The sequence below is a fragment of the Muscardinus avellanarius genome, assembly GCF_963383645.1.
Source record: "Muscardinus avellanarius genome assembly, chromosome: 2".
Classification (NCBI taxonomy): Eukaryota; Metazoa; Chordata; class Mammalia; order Rodentia; family Gliridae; genus Muscardinus; species Muscardinus avellanarius.
Genome location: NC_137787.1, coordinates 102,440,285 through 102,457,481, shown reverse-complemented (window position 1 = coordinate 102,457,481; position 17,197 = coordinate 102,440,285). Strand labels below are relative to the sequence as shown.

Genomic DNA, 17,197 nt, shown 5'->3' with positions numbered 1-17,197 from the left:
TCGGCAACCCTGAGACACTGTCAGCTTGCACCTGCTGAAAGGAAGCCCTGAAACGCATATCACCGTGAGTGAGCTTGGCATGAATGCAAAACCTCAATCCGACCATGATAAGGCATCACACAAACCCACATTGAGGGGCAGTATTCAAGAAAACTTGAGTAGCTCTCTTCAAAATGTCAAGATCGTGAAAGACAAGAAGAGACTGAGGAACTGTTAAGAGATTAGAGAAGATGTCAGAGATGTGACAGTGAGATGCCATGTGAGATCTTGTGACAGAAAAAAGGAAAAACTGGGGAAATCCTGATAGAAAGCATCCTTTCATTAATAGTAATGCACTAAAGATAATTTCTTAGGTTCAGTCATTGGCCTATTGTCATGCAAATTGCTAATATTAGAGGAAGTTGAGTGATGGGCATAGAGTAACAATTTTTTAAGCTTTTTTTTACAAGTCTCAAATTATTTCAAAATAAGTTATATTTTTTTTAAGCCATGACTATGGATGAGGGATGAGTCTATCTGTTTTTCTGTGTTATTCACAACCTAATAAGTACTTTCACAAAAAGTGTTTCACTACCGCTTACACTAGTAACTGCTAGAGTCTGTATGTCTGTGTGCAGGCAAAAGGCAGACTAAACACCCATGCTATTCAGATACTTAACTCTTGCCTTAAAGGGTTTGGATGCTCCTGAAAGAACCGTGTTCATTGTGCTGGGCTTGAGGGAAGATTACTGTGAAAATGTTTCTCCCTGCGTTTCCTTCCATATGAGAGGAATTCAATTAGTGTAACTCCTGGCCTCCCTTCATCTTTATATTTTCTCTTCTCCAATGGATGGGGAGTGATACATCTGATTGGCAGATTCGGGAAGGATATATTGGATACATACTGTTCCACCTGTTGTTCCTCCTCCCTTCTTGGGAACTAGTGATACATATCAAAGGATTCTGCTCTGCTCCTCAGGACAGGAAACTTCTCTGTAACTGGGCAGAGTAGCCAATTTGAAAATACCCAATCAGAAGCCCACTTGATTCTCACTCCAGAGCAGAGCTATTCTCTACACCTTAGTCTTTCTCCCTAGCGGCAATATTTTTGGCTTTGTCTGCTTTGTTTCCTGTTTTATTAATTTATTCAGACCCTGAGTGATAACTGTTGAACACTCATTAGACCCTGATTGGTTCTATTTGTCTCAGTCTGCAATGTCCTAGAAATTAATTTATAGCTATTATGCCCTGCAGAATTGAGACACATTATCTTAACTCATCTTCTACTCCAAAGAGCCCCTGGACTTTGAGAATCATAAGCAATGACTACTTATCACTGTTTTTTCAAGGTATGTCGAGCATCCCTCACCTATATTGGGACCAAAGAGGATATGCAGCCCCTCTCAAGAGATGCAACTTTGGACTATCCAGAGAGCTTGGGGCAACAATTCCTTTACAGCCTGCATTCCTTAAAAAGTTATTTTCCTGGTGTTCTCATCTTGACCTCCATCCTAAAAGTTAATTAAAATAGAAGCATAAAAGCCTGCATTTTCTCCCTTCATGGACCTTCATGCATTTATGTTTTCCAATAGTTTACTTTGCCTGTGCTCTCTTTGCTGGCAAAAAAGATGGGAGATTTCTAAACAGAGCCTTTAAATAGTCCATTACTTTTCATTCCATATGCAATTTAGCTTAAAGTCCAATGTCTATGGTAAACTGCTACTTGTGTGAATGCCTGTCTGGGAATGAGACTAATCTTTTTCTACTTGAAAAATAACCAACACTTAACTGCACCATAGTTATGATTACATCACGATAAATATTCTATGCAGGACCAGGAACAGCTCCTCAAAGAAAAATGCTTGGTAACGGGTAATTGGAATGAACTATATGCATTTTCACTGAGCTTTGAAAGAAACAGCAAGAAAAAAAGATCTTCGATCTGTTTCCAAGTATTTTTTTTTCCTTTCTTTAAAGAACACCATGTAAGAAAATTTGATGTTCTTTGCATTCTAATGGAAACAACTCAGGAAGAGATGGCTTATCAACACCTGTGCTGTTACTGCCATGATGGACATACTATCATGGCATAAAGAGAGAAGTCCTAGAAGGTAGTTCTTTTGTCGACAATTCTGTGTGCTGGCTCTTAAGTACGTTTCCTCTGTCATGGATGTGAATAATTGAAAGGCCAGAGAAACCCCCTGCATTTGAGCTGCAGATGGCCACAGGAACCAAACAAGAATACTAACAACCATTTCAGAGAAGTTAAAAAAAAAGTACCAAGTTTTGCAAGGCATATCCATAGTGATGATGGTCCATCACCCATCTTTGCCTAGCTTGTGAAACTGGAAATAAAGAATAATAATACTTAGGGGGCTGCAATGACCCCCCTAAGATTAAAAATAAACATAATTTAAAAAAAAACAGCCACCACAACAAAATAGACCAGAAGCAAAATACCCAAGGACACATTCTTTTTCCTTGTAACAGGGATGTGCGAATTCATTATGCAGAAGACTTTGATTACCCCTTTCAAAAGTTTTTTGTTGAGTTTAATTTTCAAGGCTGTTAACCACTGATGCCAACTTAATTATAGCAAGCAAACAACCAAACCATAATGTATGACGCCAATTGTTAGTTTTACTTTAGTCTTGCATTTGATTTGGATTTCTCGGCTTGTTTATAACTTTCTGAGCCAGGAAGGTGTCTGTGTAGTCACCTGTCTGTTCCCCAGCTTGTGTCTTTGTTCTTCAGTTTGCCACGGTTGACTGAGGGAACAGATATTTACGATTTATTATCTCAGTATTAACAGTGTCCTTTAGTGATTTATTAAACTATGCTTTTGCATTTTTAACCTTGATGTCCTTCTGATTACTATTCTTAAATTGTAAGATTTACATAGTGGGGCCCAAACATCATAAAATCAGTTTTTTGCCTACAAATTTGCCCCAAACATCGGAAAAATAGAGTCCTTGGTGGCATAATGGGTCCCACGGGAATTACCTCAAAACATGCAAGCATCTAGCCCAAGGCAACCTTTTATTTGTTACTTGAACTTGACATTTTTCTCTGCAGAAAATATCCTTATATTATAGTTTAGTTATGTTTATACTATAGGGTTAAGTGAACCAGATTTCTGAAGTCTCGTGTATCTTTTGTGCTAAATTTCAGGCCCTTATTTGTAAATATACAGGTTTTTTTCTTTCTTTCCAATGTTTGACAATGATCAGGAAGGAGCTCTGTTGAATATAATTTCAGTGCTCAATTTAGGCAAAACAGCAGGTGATATTTGGGAGAGGATACAATCCCTGTCATTTTTCCAGGGATCTCTGGAAGCACTATGCTCCAATTTCCCCAAAACTTATACATGGATTTCTCAAAAGGTGATTCTATAGACATTGACAGTTGGCCACCCAGCCCCTATGGATCTGCCTGATCAGAGGTAAGTTAAATTCTTTGGAAGGACTTTGAAAAAGCATTTGTTTTCTTATTTAAAGGCAAAAGTGAAGCCAGGTATGGTGGTGCACCCTTGTAATTCCAGTACTTGGAGGTCAAGACAGGGGAATCATAGGTTTGCTGCCAGCCTCAGGTATTAAGTAAGACCCTGTCTCAAAATAAAAAAAAAAAAAGATAAAATAGGGCTGGGGTTGTAGCTTGGAGGTAGAATGTCTTTGGGTTCCATCCTCAGTACCATATCCACAAAGGCAAAAACAAGTTGTCTCTTCTTTAAATAGAATAGAGTGATTATGCCAGGCGTGGTGGCACACGCTTGTAATCCCCACGCTTGGGAGGCTGATACAGGAGGATCGTACAGATTCGAAACTAGCCTCAGCTACTTAGTGAGGCTCTCAGCAACTTAGTGAGACCCTGTTTCCAAATAAAATATAAAAAAAGGTCTGGGAGTATAGCCCAGAGGTAGAAAGCCTCTGGGTTCCATCCCCAGTACCACCAAAAAAAAAAAAAAAAAAAGAATAGAGTGATTATCTTGTGTCTAGGGGGCAACAAGTTTGAGGACAAAACACCACCATGCTTGGGAGAATGAGCAGGACAAAAGAGAAGGCCTGGGAATTCATTGGCATCCCTGGCCTTTGGGAGTCACCCCACAACCACCTACTTACGGATTACTAGCTCCTTAGTGAAATAATAATGTCTACATAGTTTAAGTTCATGACTCACAGCCAAAACATCCTTAAATGACTGAAGAAGTGAGACCTAGGTTGGAGGCAAGAATAAAAGAAAATTTGACTACAACAATAGCTGGTTGATTATTTTTATAAGAAAACAGACTAAGGAAAAGACAGACCAAAACTGCTTCTTGATGTGAAAGAGATATTACAGGCAGAGATAAAGCACAAGGATGGCACTCAGGTTTAGTCAATATCACAATGATATTCATCAATAAAAGAGTCAAGCCCTTGAGCAATTAGTTGGACTCTTAGAGCTCAGTGTGAAATAGCTTAAGGGAAAAACAGATAGTAGGACAGTAAAAACATAATGCGTCTATGTAGATATATAGACATATAATTTTTATTTGATTTTTTCTCCTTTCTATGTAGTATAGTTTATGCCAATTAAATGGTTTAAAGTATACCCCTCAGCAGAAATCTAAATTGCAAGGCCGGGCGTGGTGGTGCACGCTTGTAATCCCAGCATTCCGGAGGCTTGAGACAGGAGGATTGCGGTTCACTGACAGCCTCAGCTACTTAGTGAGGCCCTTTGCAACTCAGTGAGACCCTGTTTCCAAATAAAGAATAAAAATAGGGCTTGCGGGTGTAGCTCAGAGGTAGAATTCCCCTGGGTTCTATCCCCAGTACTGCAAATCAATCAATCAATAAATAAAATGCATGTGTCTTACGGAGCACTCATATTTTTTCTTAAAATTTTAACTTTTTTTTTTTTTTTTGGTCCTGAGGATTGAACACAGGGGCATTTTACTTCCAACCTACACCCCAGCCTTTTCATTTTTATTATTTAATTTCATTTCGAAATTAGGTCTTGCTAAGTTATTGAGGGTCTCACTAAATTGCTGAGGCTGGCCTTGAATCTAAAATTCTCCTGTCTTTGCCTCCAGAGCAATGAGATTACAGGTGGGCATCACCATGCCCAGCTCTTAGAGGTTTTTTTTTTTTTTTTTTTTTTTTTTTTTAGTACTGGGGGTTGAAGCCAGGGGTATTCTACTATGGAGCTACACCCTCAGTTCTATTTTTATTCTTTATTTTGAAACAGGGTCTCACTGAGTTACAGAGAGCCTCACTAAGTAGCTGAAGCTCCCTGTGAATCTTTGATTTTCCTGTCTCAGCCTCCCAAGTACTGGGATTACAAGTGTGCGCCACCACACCAGCTTTTGTAGGTATTTTTAACATGTATCTCCTGTATAGGAAAGGACTGGGAGGCAGATATTTGGAGAAGAAAACATGACTATATGGGGAGATTTTCTTTCTTTCGAGTGGAGTTCATGGCCAAGACTGGTCTCATTATGACAGATATAACAGATGTCTGGATGATTGGATTACTGGTGGTTTTGACTACCAAGTTCCAGTAGAGGGTGCATATGCAGTAGTGTGTGTGTGTGTGTGTGTGTGTGTGTGTGTTTCCCGAAAACACTTCTCTTCAAAGCAAAACCAAGTCAGCCTTGAAAGAAAGCCGAGAAATTAGAAAATCTGGGTGTGAGGTCATGGATTAAGTTTTAGAGTGATTTCTTAACGGACTCCTGTACTAACAAGCATTGGTCAGCAATTTTTAATTTAACTAAAAGCAAAATATATACTCCACTTGTCTTTTTTATGCTTTCTTTTTATACTGAAGATGTGAGCTCCTTTGTTTTTGGTTTAATAGTTAAAATGCAGAGCAACAAGCACCCTTTCAGGAGGCCAAGTAGATAGGAAGAACACCGGTGAGTTCTCGTGAACAAAACTGTACTTCAAGTTGATTAGAAAAACACACCCTAAAATCCTAAAAAGGATTTGGAACTAGATGAGCTGCTGGCTGGAGAACACTGAGCCAAGATAAACTTATCAGAACATCATTCTGTGACACTGCTGTCACCTGCCCCACCTGGGAGCGATGCTTCCCACAGGGCACAGGTGAGCAGGGCCCCTCGCTGGCTTCCACAGAGACTCAGGCTTCACAGGGGTGGGTCTAGTCTCTCCATCTTAACCCACTGTTACGCCAAGTCACTGTTTCTGATTTGCTCTGTCTTCCTTTCCCTTGTAACAATCAGTGGCAGGTTGAATAGGAAGCTGTCCAGCCTTTCAGAGGAATTTAGCCAACTCATCTGTCTCCAGGTGCAGCTCCCGCCCACTAATTGCCCTTCCCTCTAAAGACAGAGAAATTCTGAAAAGAATCTCTGCTTCCTTTGGAGCTGAGTCCCCTTCGTGTTCCCAATTTCCATGCCGACACTGGCTGGAAAAGTAGACACTCTGCGTTGCTTCTTGCTATTCCCTGACAAGTTTTCCTCAGTTCCCTGAGACCCAAGAGGTATGCTGTATTTTGCACCAGCAATAAGAGTGCATAAAATCCATCGCCCAGTGTCACAGTACACCTGCTTCTGCTGCTGATGCTCTTTGAAGAAGCCTCGGTGGAGGGCACCGTCAAGTGCTCTGCACATTCATTCGTATTCATCCCTTGTGCAGCTCGCTCGGACCACGGCAGGCTGAGAGAGGCGCCGAGGCACCACCCGCCTCTGGCACTGTCTCCAGACATTCCACCACACTCTCCAACAAGTCCAAGAAATAGAAAAACATAAAAAGCTATTGTCCATGTCCAGTGAGAAATGAAATGCACTGGACCAAGTATCACAACTTCCTTAAAATAATACAACACTTTATCACTTTTGCATGTGGACCCGCTCATGGTTTGCAAAGTCATAAACCCCTTGAAATCAATGGCTTGAGCCATTGCTGCTTTATTCTATTTTAACACATCCTTTTTTAAAAAAAAGCAATTTATTACAAACTCACAATGACTTCACCTTATCTAAAGCACTTAATTCAGTCCATCTCCTGCTTTGCTTTGTGGTGTTGGGGGGCAATCAGAACATTGGAAACAATTATTAATAAAAAGAACATGCCCTAAAGCTCTGGCCTATGAAAATGGTTGCCTGAATCACAATGTAGCCACAGCCCAAAGTTTACCTCAGCTAGAAAGAATTAATGACATATATAGTAATTCTTTGGTTTACTCGCAGGCTTATTCATCCCAGATTTGATGGAAGCTCCTGTGTTATAGATATGACCTCTAGTGAATGTCCCCTTAGTGGAGGGCAGGAGGAAGCAGAATGTCTTCAACAAACAGCTCCCACCACTCCAGATCCCAGCAACAGTCACTTCTAACAGTCACTTCTACTAGAATGAAAACTATGGGGCAGGGAAGAATCCAGCTTAATCCTCAAGAAAGAATTAAGAGAGGGAAAGATAAAGCATATTTCTCATACTTAAGGGTTAAGTGGTTCTGTCTACATGAGGACTAAAATCAACAATCTGGCTTGGGAAAGAAAGGCCAGGCTTAGGCACTGACTCAAAACTCACTGGAGGAGACCAAATCATGCCAGAATCTGGCCTTTTTAACTAAAATCTTTCTCCAGGATATTTCTTGGATGCTCAAGTCCCTGGAAAGGAAATCTATCGACATCATAAAGAACTTATCTATAAAGCCAAGGCTGGGCACCAGCAAACCCAAGGTCCTTCCGGCCTTAGAGGGGCATGATTATAGAGGCCAGTCCTGGGGAGGGAGCTGAGATCACTGACAAAAGCTCAGGCATCAGGAACAACATAACTAGCCAACATAACTGAATTCAAAATCTCCTAAAGGAAAAACAGATTAACTATTTAATGAATGGACTTTTCAGGGAAAGCAGATGTTTGAGGACTATGAATTTCTTTGCCCTGCAGCTCCCTCCCATCTCATCCCACCCTACCCATTTAGAGATCTGCCAATCCAGAGCTGCCTCCTCAGACACCTGCACTAGCAAGAGGAAAGAGACATCTCCAACCCATAAATGGCATAGATGAGCTATTTTAAGAACATTATTCTAAGTAAACGAAGCCAGTCACAAAAGGTCATATAGTGTATGATTTCATTTATTTAAAATGTCCAGAATAGGTAAATCCACATAAAGAGAAAATGGATTTGTGGTTTCCAGGGGCTGGGAGGATGAAAAAACGGGGAAATATTGGTAATGAGTATAAAGTTACTTTATGGGGCTGGAATTAGACAGTGGCTATAGCTATACAACTGTGAAAACACTCAAAACCACAGAACTGTACACCTTAAAGGGATGAGTTTTAGCTGAGCATGATGGTGCATGCCAGTAATCCCAGTATTTGTGAGGCTAAGAAAGGGAGATGGCAGGTTCAAAGCCAGCCTCAGCAAATTAGCGAGGCCGTTTCAAAAAAAAAAAAAAAAACCTGTGGGTTTAGCTTGGGAATGAAAAGCCCCCGGGTTTATTCCCTAGTAACACACACACACACACACACACACACACACACACACACACACACTCTTTATGATAGGCAAATTATATCTCAACAAAACTATCCTTAAAAATGAAAAGAAAAGAAAAGACAAAAAATTAGAGAATGGCACTATAAAGGTTGAAAACCCCATAGAGAAAAGAAAAGGCACCTGAATACCAATCCCACTGGCAGTATGGCTTGAGCAAACTGCCCAACCTCACCATGTTCACCAACTCTCAAGTGAAGGTGTCATCACATTGTTAACCTCCAGACTGATCATGAGGATCCATCCCACTGTAAGGTAGGAAAAACTGAATCCAGTGTGAGAAGTGAAGGAACGCCTTGCACATTGGCTCGTATCAGGGGATATGGCCATCCTCCTAGGGCTCGTAGGGATAGTGGGGGAAGCAAGTCCTATGAGCATCCAAGCAAGTTTCTGTTTTTAAGGCTGATTCTTTTAAGATGGTTATACTGTATGCATTTCTCATTCTCTTGCTATGTCTCATAAGGAAACGGGCAGCCTGCTTCTATATTTTCCAGGGGAAGAAATTAAGCTTCTCAGATATTAACCCCTTCAAACTTCTCAAGCAGGAAATCCTAGAACGTCGGTCCTCTCTCCCTTAAATGGAGACAAGTACCCTGCCCAGTCGATGAGTGAAAAACGGGGTTGGGTGTTGAGTCCTTCTGTGCAGTGTAAGAGGAAAATTTTGCCTGGTTTGAGCATTAGAGCCTAAGTCAGTCAGTCATTCTGAAAAGAGGGAACAAGGGAGGGAAGGGATGGAAAGGAGAGGGGGAGATGGGGAGAGGAGAGTGAGGGAGAGGAGCACACATACTCAAGAAGGGTGAAGATTAGGCTTGTTTCAGGAGTATTTCCTTTTCAAAGTTCAAAAGAAACGGTGTGTTTTGTTTTCATACTTCATTTCTTTCCCACTTGGGGAAAAGAAAAAAAAAACAGCTTTGAAGCTTCTCTATTTAAACTCATTAGGAAAGCCATCAATGATGGGAGCTTTCATGAAACTGTGGTGTAGTGGGAGGAATTAGTGTGATGGGAGAGAGCCTGGTCAATCTTCAAAGGAGCTGGGAGCTGCTTGTTCTGCTGAAAAGTTACCAACAACAAATGCTTTGCCTACTGGAGAGTCCTAGGGACTGCAGGCCAGTGGTACTCCCCTCCATGCACCTCGGAAACCATCTCTGCCTGCCACATTAAACAGATGGATGCATCTAAAGAACGAATCGAGCAAGCTGATCAGCAAAATGTCTTGCCCCGAAGAGACAGGTGTTCTTTAAGTGTCCCTAAAGGAGAGGAGGTAGGATATCTACATTTCTGGCACGGAGTTTCTTTCTGTGTAACTCATAACTTTATTGAAGTTGACATGGAAACCTTTTTAGCAAGTCTGGTATCAATATATATGACATCTTTCTTGACATTAGAATTATTTTTAAAGTTTTTTTTTAACCTGTTGAAGTTCCCTTTGTCAAAGATAAATTATGGTAATTTAAAAGATTGGGAGTTTTCACTTTATTTGTAGGGCATGTTGGATAATCCATCATATGGATTAGGAGTGAGTTTGGAATTTAGAAAGTAAAGGTGGCTGTCTGAAAGGGAGATAACAGAGAGGTCTGGTAGGAGGAGGGATGATACGGGCAGGTGAAGGACAACAGAAGATTAACAGGTATATAACTGGTACACTGAAGAAAGACCTTTGGGAAAAACTAATGTTAGAAAATGCCTTTGTGCTTACAACATAGCATAGATCAAATAGTTTTTAATCCACAAAGAAGGACTTTATTTTTTTCACTTTTCTTATAATAATTACATATGTAGGCACATGTGCACAGGTAAAAATATATAAAGCTATACATGCATAAGCCATCCTATGTACTTGAACACATATGCACATTTTCATACCTTTAACTGTGCATTATAATCTCATATCATCATGCATTCATAGTGATGGTGACCTACAGGCATACAGAATATGCACGTACTAAACACAAGAACCCAGGGATAAAGGGGCTGTGATAGAAGATTAATTAACAGCAGAACTAGGTCTCCTTTCTGCCATACTTACACCAAGGACAAACTAGGACTTATGCTTGTTTTTCTTTTTTTGTGTGTGGGAGGTATTAGGGATTGAACCTAGGGACATTCTATCTCTGAGCTAGATCCCCAGCCCTATTTTATTATTGTTTTGAAGCCGGGTTTTGCTTAGCTCTAAATTACTGAGGCTGGCTTCAAACCTGCAATCCTTCTGTCTCAGCCTCCCAAGTCCTGGGATTACAGGCATGTGCTACTGCACCAGGCTTTATGATTTTAAATCTTGACAAAATTAAACAGAGATAGACCTGAAAAAACTTTAGCTGTGGTTACCTTTCCATGACTTTCTACTAAGAGTATAACGCTGATTATTTTATGGACATCAAGTCCTCTCTTGCTAGCACCATCCTTGTCCAACTTAATGAGCAGCTAACTAATCCAAAAGGAAAATAGCCATTACTTATACAGCTATAATGTAGATGCAACATGGCATGTAAATCAGTAACTCTTGTATTGCAAAACAGACAAATAGATTAATGTATGTTGCAAAGGATGGGGAAAGAGATCGATTAGGTTACTGATTCAGACCATGAACTTTCTCTCAATATACTGCATTTAACTTTTAAATAAGGTTTAGAGAGAACCTGTAACATTTTGCTCACTGACAGAGCTATATTTTACTAAGGGCAGAAATTGGCTAGTCTATAAAAATTAAATTATGCCCCTTTCACTGTATCTAGTCAAGAGGAAAAACTCTAATTACAAGATTGCACTGTCAAACAAATGCAAATTCACATTCTTTATACCCTGGTTTAAAAATTCATGCTGGAAGGTGGGGAGGCTTCTCTTCTGAAATGAAAATCAATATCTGAAATATTTTATGGAATGCAATGATAAACAAGAACAAAAGACATGTTGTTATCTAGGGTGCTAGTGAATAGATTCAAACCGTTAAGTGAAAAACTGGTAGGAACAAGTCGTTAGTTATGCAAACATTTAAATACCAATTAGTAAGGACAATGAAAGAAGCAGAACCAAGCCTTCCCCTCAGGGTAACTCATGCCTTATTATCCCTGGGGAAAAAGAGTAATGAAAATAATCTCAGCACCTAACAGGCACACTACTCTGGGGTATAGGTAAAGGTTCATTTTAAGTGTACTTCCCAATTGAAAATTAAATGTACCTGCCTCAAAATTCATAAGAGCTGAGTTTGCAGACTTAATCCAGAAAGGACTAACTGAAGGCCTGGGCATATTGCATTGCTGGTAGTTTTTGGAGAGAGAGAGGAAGAGACCGCCTTTCATTACTGCTTAATGTCAGACTGGCTTAGTTCATTAAAATTTTGTAGTCCATTTAAAGCGTTAGGTTTTTCTTTCCCTTCTATCTATGAAATATGCTAGTCCACATAGTACTGAAACTTTAAAAATCCAACTGGTTGGGTTTCATATTCTTTCAACGTTCACTTTATAGCCTGTCTACTCAGCCTGTCAGGTGAACTTGATGGACATGAAAAATTGTCTAAGTCCTTAGAACTCTGCCTGAATTATCTTTTCAGGCAAACTTCTTGGCACGTCGTATTATATGAGAGGCGTCATATTCTATGGGAAAGTTTTTGGCTTGGGAAGCTGGTTTTGAGTGCCTCTTAGTTATCAGTTGAGTGGAAAACTTGGATTAGATGTCTAGCTTTTCTGGACCTTGTGTTTTTTTCCTCTATAACACAAAATGGTTTGTCTAGATCAGCAATTCCTGACTTAAGAGTACCCCAGAATCAATGGGGAGCTTCTATAAGACTCGAGGCCAGATATATCACAGATTATGAAATGTGCTTCTTCAGTGGGGACCTAACATGTAGAATTGTCAAACTCTGAGAAGATGCGAGTTTGCGTCCTTAACTGGGAGTCAGTGGTCCCTTTCAACTCTGAGACGGTAAGGCTTGCCTTAGCCCTAACTTTGATTCCTAATGACATCATTTAACAGACATTTCTTTCTCCAGAGTGAAGAGTTAACCATGCATTAGAATTAAATGCTGCCTGGTTGTGGAATGAGGAAAAATTCCTGAAAAAAAGAACCACCAGATTGTAGTAGTTAGTACATGTAAAGTGGGAGGGAGAAAGCCAGACACCTACGACTCACAACCCACACTGGCTCTCACAACTGCACTAATCATACTACACTGTGATCGCTTCCCCATCAAACTTTGAGACTGCTCTCCACTGTCTTTGGGAAAAGGCTAAATTGACTGATCTTTATCAATTATGTGGAGATAAACACGAAAGGGACTGGAAAATATCAATGCCCAGAATTGCTCTTTGATTGCAGAAGCATGCCTTTGGCCGGCCTCTACTGAATTTAGGCTTAGAATGTCCTGCATATACTAGACCTAGTGACCTTCCTGTCATAACTTGGTTTCCCTTTGTGTTCCTCAACTGCTCCTGGTTTTCAAACTTCACAACTGAGATTGCCTTATCCGTCAGTCTCTCTCTTTTTCACCTATGGCCTGCAGCCAGAGGAATCTGGTTTGGAGAGAAAGTGACTGAGTTGTCCTTGTTAACACAGAACAAGCAATCTCAGGCCAGCAGGCACTTAGGGACTCTGCACTGAAGTTTTCCGTGGATAAAATCAGAGTTGGTACGCCCGTTCTACTTTTTTATAGTATGATTTGGAAGAGAGAAGGAAGCAAGATTAAAAAACAAAACCAAAAACCAGCGTGTTGAGCCAGGCATGGTGACACAAAACTGTAAACCCAGTACTTGAGAGGCTGAGACAGTAGGATCGCAGGTTTGAAGCCAGCCTCAGCAACTTAAGCGAGGCCCTCACCAACCTAGTGAGACCTTGTTTTAAAATAAAATAGGGCTGGGGGCATAGCTCAGAGGTAGGTTGCTCCCAGGTTCCATCTCCAGTACTACAGAAACAAAAGAAGACAACTCCATCCCTCTCCAAAAACAGCACTTTGAAAATAGTGTGTGATATTCATCTTAGATACTGACAGGGAGAAACAAATGTTTCTCAGGGAAAAAAATACCTCTCCTGATTCAAGTTTAGTTCACATCATTTTCTCAATCATATCCCAGGTTATAAAATATGAGACACAGGTAAGCAGTGGCCTCAAATATTCTGAAATGCTTCATGTTGCCAGTGTATCCTTGTTTTGTCTGACTCTAAACTACCCTATGGAAGAAACGTGCATATATCAGGGAATAAAGCCTTTCAAACTAAAACACAGCAGTCCCTTGGGTAGAAGGGCAGGAAATCTGGGGCCAGGTAAAATGCAGGGATGAAACACAAGCACAAAATAAACCACATGTCAAGATTACCCACATAATCTTAGCTAAACAACCAACACTAAGTTTTGTTTTGTTCTATTTTCTTAATAGCCGGAATCCCATATATGAAAACAATGTTTGCAGCTTTTCGTGACCAAGTTATTCTTGAGAGCAAATAAGTCTCAGACTTCCCAGAAGAGCAATATTGGTGGTGGTGGGGGAAACCCTACACCCCAGCCAATAATGACCTATGAAGAACAGCTTATAAAATCACACACATATCACAGCGCAGCATGGTGAACAGCTGTGCCTTGGGGAGCTAGCAAATGTACTCCTCGGATAACCCAATGGTAAGCAACATGATATTCTCAGGTCCTTATTCAGAGGAAAAAAACTTTCCCCAGGTGCTCGCTTTAAAACTAAAATTTTCTCAACTATTTAGTAGTGGGTCAAGGGAATCGCAAAGTCCTTCTAAACACCTCACAGGGCTCTGTGGGCAGTTCAGTCTGAACTAAAGCGGAGCGGGTTTTAACTCACTTATTCAGTATCATTCATCACAAGACGCTATCTCCTACCTTTCCACAGCCTTTAAACGGCAATGTTTCTTATGGGTTTGACCTTGGAATTGAAGCAGCAATTCTGCACATCTGCTCAAAATCGCAGTTACACTTTGGGGGATTTTGAATCCCAGGGCATTCTACCACTGAGCCACACATCCCCAGTTCTTTTTATTGTTTTAATTTTGAAAGAAAGTCTCAATAAGTTAACTGCACACTGGCCTCAAACCTGTAATTATCCTTTCTCAGCCTCCTAAGTACTGAGATTACAGGTGTGTGCCACACCTTGCCCAGATGGAACTTTGAATTCTGGTAAGACCATTGGGGGCACACTGGGGAGTCCCCCCTGTAATGACTCTTGTCAACCCCCCATTTCCCTTTGCATAATGCTCAGAGCCTCTGCTCAGCCAACAAGCAGCTAAGCCCGCGGGGCTGGAAACAACATTCTTTTGAAAGATCTTAGCAATTTGCGCCTGGAATTTGATGCATTAGTTCTAAAATTAAATAAAGATCCTATAGTGTTCTTTAAAGAAATATGGTGTGGCGCTATGACAAAACACATTTTTCAAGCCCTGACCTCTGGGAACTTCCACTAGCTCCATATTTCACGCTGACATCGCTCACAGGCTACTGTCTAGTTGCCCAAGCCAGGGCTGCTTATCCATATATTTTCCACCCTGTGATCAGCTTTTAGTACAGGGAGGTGTCGAGTAAATAAAAAGAGGAACTGATTTAAAAGCGCCTCCTCTCCCAAGTCCCTTGGGGAGAAGCCCTGGTAATTAACTCTAATGAGATTAAAGTAACTTGGAACTCTTCATTTTCCCAGCATTGTAAAAGTAAATCTGTGATAATCAGTGTACTCCTGTTAAAATTAAAGTCAGTCCCCCTTCTCTACAATTTAGCGCCCCTCACTCTCCCTGACCCAGCCCCAGCCCCAGCCCCAGCTGGAGGGCGCAGTGGAGGGCGGCCTGCGGGCTTTTACCTGCACTCTGCTCCATCACTTCTTTCTGACACATGTCTTGGACGTTCACCGTGCAATTCACTATGAACTCAGGGGAGGAGCAGTCGTTGTTGAGCTGGAATTCTTCACACTGGTAACACTGGATCTGCAGCGCGAAGCCTGCGGGACAGATGCAGCGTGTTCAGAAGCGGCCAGCCAAGAGCCACCCGGACCCCACAACCACGTCCAGTCCCACCGAGCCGCGGTGGAGCCTTGGGGACGCTTGGGGATCCGTTCTCCTGGCCCTCCAGGTAGGGCCAGAGGTGGCTGGAGCCGGTAGGTGGCGGCGCGGTACCGAGGGTCCCGCAGGATAAAGTGGAGCGCCGTCCGAGATCCCTAGACCCCCCTGCCCTAGAGACGAAGATCCCATCCAACACCGCCCGAGGAAGTTGAAAGGAGAGGGGTGGGGTACAAATCCTAGGGCGCTGGAGCTCTAGACTAGCGCCAGATCCAGCCTATGCCAGAGGATTTGCCTAATTGCTAATTGGTTACAAATTACTTAATTACTATTTTGGCACCATTCATGATTGCACTCGCAGACGCCTTTTCGGTTTTATTCATTTAAATTTTGAAGTCGGCGTTTCGGTGCTCTGGCTCCGAGTCTTCCTGCGCGACCACCCCAGAACCTGGGAGGAGGCGCCAGACACCAAGTGCTCCTGCGCCCTAAGTCCTCGGCGCGGCGGCTCCGGCAGGACCGTGGTCGCGGCGGGTGCACACTTCTGCTGTGTGCGTGCGCGCCGGCTCCGCGCACCGCCACGCGGTAGCTCTTTTTCCCGGGTCCGGGCTTTGGGCGCAAGCGTGGGCTCGGGTCCACGGTCGGGGTCCCAGCTCTGCAGAGCTCTGCCGGGGCGGGCAGGCGGAGCGGGAACCAGGCAAACGTGCCTCTCAGCACTTCAGCCCGGTTGCCTGGCTTGGGCTCGGGAGCTGGTGTTTGCCAGCGCCTCCTCTGCCCCGTGTGAACCCTCCGAGCCCCACAGGGTCTCGCCCCGCGAGGCCGCGCCGCCCCGGGCCGCTGCTCACCTGTGTGCGGCGCCACTCCCATGGGTGGCGGACGCGCTCCGCAACTTGGTGGGGCTCAGAGACCTGGTCCCCTCTCCCTCGCCAGGGCCCTGGCCCGGCTCGGACCCTCCCTCCTTCCCAGCCCTGCTGAGGCGGGAGGCGCGCAAATCCGCGCTGCAGCTCCGGGCTCTCCCGCAGCGCGGGACTAGGAGACTTTCCCAGTGCAGGTCGCCGCCGCCGGGCACCGTGCGCGGGGGCCCCGAGCTGGACGCCCTGGGGCGCGGGGGGTGCGCGCCCGGCCGGGCTGCTGCCGCTGCGCCTTCTTACCTGGGAGCAAGAACAATCCGCAAAAAGTTGCCGCGACGCCGAGGACCCACATCCTCCCGGAGCCGCGGGGCGGGAGCCGGCAGACGCATCAGCCGCGGCGGCCGCGGCGGCGCTGGAGGCCGAGGCTGCGGGGGCCCGCGCTGCCGCCGCCGCCCGACAGAGCCGCAGGTGTCGCCCGCATCGCCCGCGCCGCCGGGCTGCGGTCCCCGCCGCTCCCGCGCGGGCTCCCGGCGAGCGCGGCGCCTCCGGAGTTGACCGCCGAGGCTGAAGAACTACTGGCGATCCCGAGCACCCAAAAAAGTCTCGCCGCTTCAGCCCCCCTCCCACCCCGGGCACCACGTGACGGTGCCGAGTTGGGGTGGGGGTGGCGGGCGGGGAAGGTTGGGACGGCGGCTTCGTCCCCACCTCCTTCCCGCCGCCCGCCTCTCCCGCCTCCGCACGTTCCTGGGAAGGGGGTTCCTGGGGGGTGGGAAGGGGTGTATTTGGCCAAGGTCGGGAGGCCGGGAGCTTCGGCGGAGCGGCCAGGAGGGCGCAGCAGGTGCCGCGGGGACCCGCGGGGCGCCGACCCGGGCCCCTGCGTG

The 17,197-nt window shown here is 43.9% G+C and overlaps 1 protein-coding gene across 1 annotated transcript in view; it reads right to left on the bottom strand.

Moving 5' to 3' along the window:
- LYPD1 (LY6/PLAUR domain containing 1) overlaps positions 1 to 16,668 on the bottom strand; it is a gene marked incomplete at both ends in the record, with an annotated part of 32,155 nt that extends 15,487 nt beyond the window's left edge. The window contains 2 exons of the mRNA XM_080689553.1: positions 15,273 to 15,410; positions 16,617 to 16,668. Of these exons, the coding sequence (XP_080545679.1) occupies positions 15,273 to 15,410; positions 16,617 to 16,668 (190 nt within the window). The remainder of the gene's footprint in view (positions 1 to 15,272; positions 15,411 to 16,616) is intronic.
- Positions 16,669 to 17,197: the final 529 nt, after the last annotated feature.